Source organism: Gavia stellata, chromosome 1 (assembly GCF_030936135.1).
Source record: "Gavia stellata isolate bGavSte3 chromosome 1, bGavSte3.hap2, whole genome shotgun sequence".
Taxonomy (NCBI): Eukaryota; Metazoa; Chordata; class Aves; order Gaviiformes; family Gaviidae; genus Gavia; species Gavia stellata.
In genome coordinates, this window is record NC_082594.1 from 16,131,204 (window position 1) to 16,141,027 (window position 9,824).

The window sequence follows — 9,824 nt, forward strand, 5'->3', positions numbered from 1 at the left end:
AGCAAAAGGAGATCGGTTTCCATTTCAGTTGTGTAGAGTAAGATAACTGAAATAAATGTAAAATGTTTCTTGGCATCCTATTGTGTATGCATCTCTGAATGTATTTAGTTAATAGCATATATGCATAGACATACTTTTGTGTCTGCACAAATACCTTTTTTTTGTTCCATTTGGAAATTTTCTTTTCATTATTATTTCTTGTGTTTCACTTTAGAACCTGCCTGATCATACAGCTCTTTGTCTATAAGATAAACTCAGATATACCCAGTCCTGCTGTTTTCCTCCCCCTTGGCGACTTTCAGGTCTTCAGATTATGTTATCAAAGTGGCAAGAACTGCATTCATTTCTCTTTGCTAAGGCACTCTCTTCTTATGTAAGATAGGTCTTCAAACTATCAGAAAGTTTGTGATGAAATAATTGGTAGAATTGGTAAATATTTATTTTTGTCAGAAGATTTGATTTGTTGGTGTTCCTTCTTCACTTGATTCAGACTGCAGGTTTAAAATTGGATCTCTCACATCCCCTATAAGAACCAGGTCATGGTATAGGCTATTCTGTGGTTTATCAGTGTCAATTTATACTAATGGTGCTATTTCACTTTGTGTGACAATTTCTACTGAGAAACTTGATTCTGTACTCACATGGTTGGGGGACTCTGTTTTGGGATACAGGAGAGTCGTGCTCATTTCTAAAAAATGGCATCATGCTTCAGCAGTTGTAGACATTTGGAATGATCTTTGTGTGCCAAAAATTTCAAATAATGTGATAAAATTTCAAATAATGTGATACCCTGTAATCATCTGTAAGTCAGAAGTACGAAGTGCTAGAACTGTCAGTGTTACTACAAAGTAGGCAGAGGAACACTCAATCAGGCCAAGAATACACCTGAATCTGGGTGGATTATCAAACCTGATATTAAATTATCAGTGTTAATTCAGGTGATAGTTTAGACGTATGATGTGGAGTAGATCTCTCCTAGTAGGACGTGATGAATATCTGATTTAGAATCAATCTGGATAAAATTACACCTTCTTTAATATCACGTCGGATTGCTTTAACAAAAGATACTGAAAACGTATGGCTATTGCAGTATAATCACATATTGATATGCAAATACATCTCTTCTATTTGCTTTGTGCACTGACTGTGCTGTTGTACAAAAGCAGGTAGTCATTCCTTTTGGCATTCCATTTTCTGTTACTGTAGAGAAGAATGAAAGAAAGGAAGAAAATGGTAAGAGACTTTTTGGGTAGTAAGCGCCATGAGCTTGTGTAGAGCTTAATATGAATAGTGAAAACCAAAAATTTATTGCAAGACTATAATACTCAAGTACATAATCTCAGCATTAGTATCAAAACTATGCTCTTAGCAATTGACAGAAATACTATTAAAAGGCATCCTTAGAGGTCTTTTTTTACAGTATACCTCCATCCTGAAATATCAAGAAATTAATGATGGAGGCCTGTAGAGGTAATGAAGTGAAAATATGACTTCCTGAAGTCTGCAGTAGTTTGTAACATTTCATGTGAAATTATGGCATTAAATAGTAAGGAAAAATAAATTGCAGAGAATTTGAAATTTTGGAAACAGAGATGCTTTGGACCATGGTGTGAGCACACTTTCTACAAATGTATTTTAAAGAAACATAATCTGTAATGTGTAGCAAAAGCTTTTTTGAAACTAAACTAGTACTAATAATTTCAAAATGCCAAATACTTTGTAAGAATTAAAATTTTAAAAATTATGGTGAACTCCAGCTATTACTGAGCTGAGCTGCAAAAATACTATGCATGCTAATTAGAGATACTGTGAAATCCATGTCCTTCATAGTACTTGTAATTTCTCTACATCATTTATCATAGAAATGAGAACATGGCTATGGGAGTACTCAGCGAAACAGTATCTGAAAGTACATTGTTCCAGTGGTTGGTTTTTTTTTTCAGTGTCTCTCAGTATTGAATCAAAGTCAAAATTTTGGTCTTCATCTTCAAAGGAGTTTCTGTGATTGGTTGAAGTTTTCCAGGAGATGAAATGATGTTATTTTACATAACTATAATGTCAAAGGAACTGACGATATCAAAAGAAGAAATGTGTGTGCAGTAGAAAGAGATTTTTCAATAGGTGACCCATTTCTATAGAAACTTCTTTTAGAGATGTTCAGGATCGCCAGACGCTTGAACATCCTACCAATATGTCTTACAACCTCTTCATCAGACCAGTCTTCCCTCAATAACTTTGCCAAACTCACATATTTACCAAAAGAAACTCCATAACAAAATTCTCTGCAGAATGCAGGAAGAGCAGAAGGAAGAACACAGGAGATGAATCTTTCTAATATTTGTGCGATAGGGATAAATAAGAGCTTTGAAAGCATTCAGTCAGAAGTGTAGTGAGATAAAGTGTAATCTAGGACCTGTGCATATAATAAAGTGAGGCCTTAAGTATCAATGTTAACAACAGAGAGCAGTAGGGAGGAGTCAGAGGGAAAGCCTCAGTATAATCATCAGTAAGACTTTGTTCCTTTTGTGACTTTTTTGATATTTTTCTTCATATTCTTTGTTCTTGCAAGACAGAAGAAGTGGCACTGGAATGTATATAGGCTATCATTAAAGACTATTGACACCCAAACTTCTTTTTTACTAGATGAAGCCAGCTTTATCGAAAATCTCTCTGTGTGGAGAGATTTTGAGTTTGAAAAGAAACGGTACAAAATACCAAATATTAACACTGTATCTTAAAAGCATCAGACCTGAAAATCTTAGGGAAGATTCAAAGGAAAGATCACAATAAACTTGGCAGGAGAAGGGAGAGGAGTGTCACATTTTCATAATGAAGAAAAGACTTTAAGCTTTTGATAGGAGGTTGAAGGAGAAAAAAAAGTTTTTGCAATTTCAGATAGAAAGTCTGAAAAATGTAATTCATTTCACTGAGGCCTTGTTATAATAATTTGTGGAAGTTAAAGTTAGAGAAAAAGTCATACTACTCTAAGCTTCCCATTTGGCGTTGCTTTGGTTCAGGTTATCCACAGTTTTGGAGGCTTTACTGTGACTCCTAGTCTGTATGGAGCACAGATTGCTTCAAAGAATGTTGCCACTTCTCTGGTCACTGTCTGTCCAAGGTGAAACACAGCTTTTTTCTATAGCTTTTTTTAAATGCAATCTTTTATAACTTTTTTTCACATTAGAATATGTATACATGCATCTTGCACATTGTAAGGAAGAGTCCTCAGCTCAGAGTTAGAACAGAAATAAGACTTTAAAGAAGAAAATTTTTGAAGACTGCAATGCCTGTCTACAATCAAAAGAATAATTAGTATTAAAAATGCAAAAAGTAATCTTAGCTAGTATATAGTTAGTAGAGTATTAACAAAAAAGCCCAACACCTGGGAGGAAAGCATTGCTTATCAAGCATGACAGTAACCCCCATTGTGTTACTATTTAATTGCAACTTTTCTTGTAAAATAAATAATTTTAGAATACCGTAATTGCCTCAGTAAATTATTTCTGTTATATCTTCTATGATACCTATCTTCATTGTAACATTATACTTTAACCACTTTTTAAAATTTAGTACACTTTTTAAAATTTCTTGCAAGAGAAAATGTATTAGAAAATGATACCTTTCTCCATTTTGGTTATGTGGTCACTCATCCAGTTTCCAACCGTATTGCATTTCCTAGTTCCAGCACCGCTTTATGAACCTTCTATTTGATGAAAGCCTACCTCAGTATTATGTATTTAATTCAAGGCTTTAGTATGATAGTATAACAGACAGATGATTTTCAGGTTGCAGCTTCTGTTAGACGTTTGCTCCAGCTTAAGATTTAGCCTTTTGAAAAGCGGCATGGAAGTTATTACTGAGTTAAGTTTTATTATTGCTAAAGTTCTCACTTCAGCAGGCCAAACTGACTATTATTGTAATTTTTACTGGCAAACTATTATTTGTACTGGGAAAATAAAATGATCAACAGATGATACTGAAAATTTTATTTGGAAGAAATCCAGAATAGATATCATTGTCATTAATTTATGCAGGACTTCAGTGAAGGAAAAAAGCGAACGTTTAGTTCAGAGGCTGAAAGTACTCACTAATTAAAAGAAAGCACTTAAAACATGTTACATATAAAGCATTGCATAGTTACTTATGGAAGCATGTGGGATTCTTATTTAATTTTTCCAAACAATAGTTTATCTAAGAAATCTTGAGTTATGTTAAATACAATTTTCTCTCATATTATTTCAGTATATTTTGTTTGCCTCTGCAGAAGCTGTGTAATCACGCATTCCATTCTTTGAAAGCTGTGCTCAGACTTCCAAGCAGGAAGTCATGCTTATTTCAGTGATTGTTCTTCTCTTCTTCTTGACATTGCAATGATTGTGTACTTGGCTGTTGCTATCATATTTCCATTAATCTAATGCCAGGCAACTGCAGTTTCATAAATGATGACATTTGCAGGTATTTTTCTCTAACATTTCAAAGAATGTGAATCCAAATCAGAGGAAGTTCACGCAGAAGCGTGGTCCAGATCTTGCTTGTAAATCACGTTTCCTATTCTCACACAGAACATTACCATAATTAGTTTCCTGTTATTTAAAAATTTGGTCACAGTAAAAAGGATCATCATTCATTAAAGCACAATGTAATCATTACTGACATTTCAATTCTATTTTATATGTTTGAATATTTTATATTTCCATGACAGATCAGTGGCTTACAACTGGAAGGCTGCAGTTTTGATGGAAATCGACTTTCAGAAAATCTGCATGATTCTCCCAGCGTGTCATCTGTTCTCCCTTGTTACATGGCCTGGATTCCACAGGTACTAAATTATTAAAAGCCCTAAACTTTCAAGACCCATAATTTCCTTTTTTCTGTACTGTAGCTTTTCAGTATGATGTTGCTGACCTGTTTTCCCCCTCATTTCAAAGTAAAAATCACTGTCTTTAATAGGAAAAGCAGTTACTTCTTTTATATAAAACAAGAACTTCCTTACAATCATTTTGTCAATATTTTTTAGCTTCTATTGTTTAGATTAAGACAAGGGCTTTATTTCAGTCATACCTTTTTTTCCTTGTCTTTTAAAAAACATTAACGTATTTTTAAAAGTGTATTTAGTAAATGTATACATGAGTTTGGGAGTTCACTCCTAGAATATATTGTGTTCGCATTTTAATCGTTAAATTAAAATACACCAGCAATAAAAAGATAGAGAACATGATGTGATCTGTAAGCAAAGAAAGCCTTTCCCCTACTTACACTAATTTAAAAAAATGCCAATGCTTGCAGAACTATGTAAGATGAAAGTGAAGTAATCCAAACAGTAAAGATTGTTACTGCTTCTGCTCTCCAATTATAATAGCAATCTCTGATAAATAAAGCAAAAAGTTACATAGAAATTATTCAAGGATGTGTAGGAATTACAAATGCATGTACTTACAATCTTATAACTAAAGGAAGCTTATTGTAGAATTCAACTCGTCTAAATTTAGCTGTCTAAAAGTTAATTGTCTGGTATGACTCAGTTGCCTTAGCTCCTTCTTTGGTCTCAGTAAAAGATAGGCATCTCAGGAAGTCTATCCCATAATAAGGTAACCAGGGTAAATCTCTGTCTATGTGTGACTCTAGAGACAGCCTACACTGCTAACTCTGGGACAGTCAGGTGAGAAGAATCCCACACACAGATCTAAAAGAAAATATATTAAGGCTTTTATGCCAAAAATCAAGTGTAAATGTAGAAAGTGAGAAATAGGGGTGGATGCAGGTTTTTTCTACTTCTTTATCACAATACATAAAATTAGGTCTATATAAAAAAAAAGAAAAATAATGTCACCTTTTGTCCTGTCCTGTAGCCATTAACTCATCAAGAAAAAGAATTTATTAGTTGGAGGAATTTGTTATTTGGCAACCTAGAGAACTCTGCAGAGTTCTCTCTGGAGAAGGCTACGTTTGGTTACAAGACTGTTAAAGAAAAAAGTTCACTGGACCCAAGTAGTTGAAATTTCAGTTAGAATTGTGTTTGTTAATTATCATAAATTATGGCAATGATGGGATTTGTGGTATATTGTGATAGATAATTGTGAAAGGAGCTCCATTGCTAACACACTACTGTATCCCAAATTTTTTATTTCTCTTATTGTTATTTCCAGCACTGGAAGTATAGCATTATATTATAGTACAGCATTAGAAATATAGTGGTCAAGATTTAGACTTTGAACACACAAGTAAATACTAGCCAGCATCTGCACTACTGCTCCCAGCTTTGATGGGAAAGAAAATCCTGAAAATTAAAAAAAAAAACCAAAAAACACCACAAAACGTATTACAAAGTTGACCAGTAAAAGATTTTTCAGTTCTTTAGTAGTTTACAAGGTTTGTTTTGTTCAGAGAAATAAACAGATTTCTAATTTACTTGAAAGGTGGTACGTGGGATAAATATGGAATTGCCTGACATCTTTGTACATAGACTCAGTGTGGGGGGAGGATGGTAATATACATGGTTTTACATGGTAATGCCAAATGTTTATCTTATGCACACTGAAAGTGAGGATTGTAAGTAACCCTCTCTTTGTTCTGAAAAACTTCCATCTTGTGTTAGAGATAAAATATTCTTAAGTGTTTTTCTGAATGGTAGTCTATATTCTTTAAACTTCAAAGATAAGATCCAGAATTTATATGTGACATCAGCAGAGAGCTTTATCTATAAAATATAGACGTGAGATAGTTCAATAATCAGTGAATTAAACTTCTTCCAACGTACTTCATATTTGAAATGAATAGCAACTGAAGTCTTTGTGTTAGAAAAAAATACAATTCTTTTAAAACACAGGCCGAAACTTGTCAACTGCCCAGATTTTAAATATAAAGTATCTCTAAGGAGAGCATTTCTGAATTGCTCTGCCCTTAAGTCGTTTTGCTATGGGCTTCACTGTAAAAATTGACCACAAAGACTGTGCTCAGAAACCAAGGCAGAATCGCGACACTGTGCACTTGCCCTTACCTCATTATCCTCTCCTTAGGAGAAGAGTGCATGAAGTAAAACATATTCTCTTAGGATTCTTAGGTTTTGAATTTGTTTTCTTTTCCTCATACATATCTCTTATGAAATCTAGTGAGCAAAAATCTGTATATTTATAATGCAATGCTTTGAAGTAATTTGCAACCAAACTAAAATAAAGTGAACTCTCTGGAAAAAAAAAAGATTATCCTACAGGGTTTCTCTGAGACAACCCCCTCAAAATGCTGCAATGCTCAAAAAAGAGTATGCAACTCTTACAGTGCACAGACCTTCTGTGAGGATTTGAACACTGATGGTCAAAAGACATGGGAAGTTGATTTTCAAAAGGAACAACAAAATTCTTCAGAAATGGCTTACACTTGACACGCAAGGCAAAGTGCTTGAGACAGTTATTGTTTGCATGTTTCCTTTTTTCCTGTTCTTAGTTATTTTCTAATATTGGAGCTTCGCTAACTCACGTTTGATGTAATTTGCATTAAAAAGACCCTCATTTTTGTTTCAAATTCCTTTCTGACGAGTGTGCTGCTTTGTTATTTGATTCTTGAAAATCTTCTGACATTTTCCTGTTGACAGGAAGGGAGATTTTGAGTGTGACGAGAAACATGCCTTACTATATATCAGTTGAATCAAACCCTGAATTATTTACACTAAAAGAATACATCACGGGTTGAAACCCAAATTACATGCTGTGGGAAGTCTAGACTGAGTCTTTGAGCTCAGTTCTAGAGTCATGCATAGGGACGATGCCCTGTGCAAAGTCCTAGGAGGAAACTACGTCCAAGGCGCACACAGTTCGTAGTACAGAAAGCAGAGAGGAGCTGTTGCTGTTCTCAGAGTAGAGCATTGCTTGCTCATTGGGATACAGACTGAGAGGTAAAGCCGTGGCTCCACCAAGGTCCTTCCCTAAGTAGTGTTTACAGTATAATTGTAATTTTTGTAATAGTAGTACTGCTAATGCGGTGCAGTAGGAAAGTACATGTATAGAAGAATACAAATTATAAATGAATTCAGCCAGAAGTTCAAAGCACTCAGTTCAAATCTGAATGCTTGAAGTTAACTTGATAATTTCCTATTAAGGCACTTTTTAGGCACTTTTAGCCTGTTTTCCAGAAGTGCTAAAGAACCCCAACTGCAACTGTGATCAGTATGACTATCAAAGGCATTTAGGAAAAAAAAAAATCAAAAAGTCATCAAACCTGTTTTTTTTTTTTACTAATAATGTAACTTTTTACATATGCTTGCATATCTTGAAGTGCTAGAAGTATATATGGAAAGTGCTAGGGAATTTAGGCTTTTTGTTTGTGTGTTTTAAGTCCTGGTCTAACTGAATTGTGGTTAATGCTTCTGGGTTTCTTTTAATATCCTGCATTAAGTGAGGTTCTAATATAAAGTACCGTAGCGCTCTCTCTGTATCAGAGAACAATTTTTATATTTGGATTCACTGAGGTTAGAAAACATTGTTTAAATCCATGAAGTAGCCCGGAAAGTGTGGGGTAAGATTATTTTTTTTTTGGTGCGGTTCCTGAAGTATCCCACTTGCAAGTATCCCTGACACAGATGGCAACTGGGGCTGGGTTAGAGGAGGAGCAGCAGGGTTATGCGGCAGGGCAGAGGAGGTGAGGCAGCAGGGCTTGCCGCCAGCACTGCTGCCCCAGGGCTCCAGCCTGCCCCGGTTAGCAGCTCCCCGCAGTACAGCAGTGGTGCTCCCCAGGTGAGGGAATGAAAAATGGACTCCAGTCGATGGTAAAAGGAGACTTTTATTGTTTTGCAACATTTCCTTTTATACCTTCTCAACTGATCATACGTGATGCACGCACAATGCACGCGCCTCTTCTGCTTCTTTAATTGGCTTATAGCTGTTATCAGGCAATATTTCATGGGCTGTGGCTACACAAGCTATTCACTCCTTCGTTTGTTCTCTACCCTGTTAAGTTCCCTTTTTCCTCCCGGCTTTCTTCCAATGACCTCAGTTTATAGATGTGTTTATCAGCTCAAGGTCACTGGCGCACTGATCTCCTACACCCAGGGGCCTTCTCCCCTCCGGGAACTGTTCGTCACTTCCCTTGACCCTGGTTTGCAGAAGCTTTTGACATGTAATCTTTGGGGGTTTTAGCTGAACGAAGATTTTGATATGTAGTTCATAGGATCACCCCTATTATATACTTTCTTGTGTTGTCAGTTTAACAAACTGGAGAGAAAAAGCAGAAGCTTAGTTACGGAGTGGTCTAGCGAATTTTCTGAAGTCTCTGCTTTCTTAGTTATCCTCCTCCTTTGTAGCCTGGACCAAGAGTTGCCTGTCCAAGGCTGCAGTGTCTAAACTGTATCTTAGGTTGCAGCTTTAGATACCATATCATTGGAGATTATTCCTTTCTCATGTTTTGTTGTCTGTTTAAGTGATAACTAAGTGCTTGTTTGTTGACAGGATGCATATGGTCCATATTCTCCAGAGGAATGCATATCTTTACCAGTCTACACTAGCGTGGAGAGAGACCGTGTGGTGACAAATATTGATGTACCTTGTGGAGGAAACCAAGACCAGTGGATTCAGTGTGGCGCTGCTTTATTTTTAAAAAATCAGTAATCTGAAACTGCATTAAATTAAACTCCTGAAGTTAAGAATCATTTAAACTTCTCAGTTGTTTCTTGTTAAAAGAAAACATTAGAGTCATTGCTTATACATTTTTAAAACAATGGTTTATAAATTCCCTTGTATATTTTTTTAAGGTACATAAAATTAATTCTACTTGAATAGAACTTCATTGTATCTTTGTGGGATATTGTAAAAGTTAACATGGCACTATTCAGCAAA

The 9,824-nt window shown here is 35.4% G+C and overlaps 1 protein-coding gene across 1 annotated transcript in view; it reads left to right on the forward strand.

The window, feature by feature from the left end:
- DYNC2H1 (dynein cytoplasmic 2 heavy chain 1) overlaps window positions 1-9,618 on the forward strand; it is a 188,316-nt gene extending 178,698 nt beyond the window's left edge. Inside the window, exons 88-89 of the mRNA XM_059824850.1 lie at window positions 4,703-4,819; window positions 9,438-9,618. Coding sequence (XP_059680833.1) covers window positions 4,703-4,819; window positions 9,438-9,596 — 276 coding nt within the window. The 3' untranslated portion in view covers window positions 9,597-9,618. The remainder of the gene's footprint in view (window positions 1-4,702; window positions 4,820-9,437) is intronic.
- Window positions 9,619-9,824: the final 206 nt, after the last annotated feature.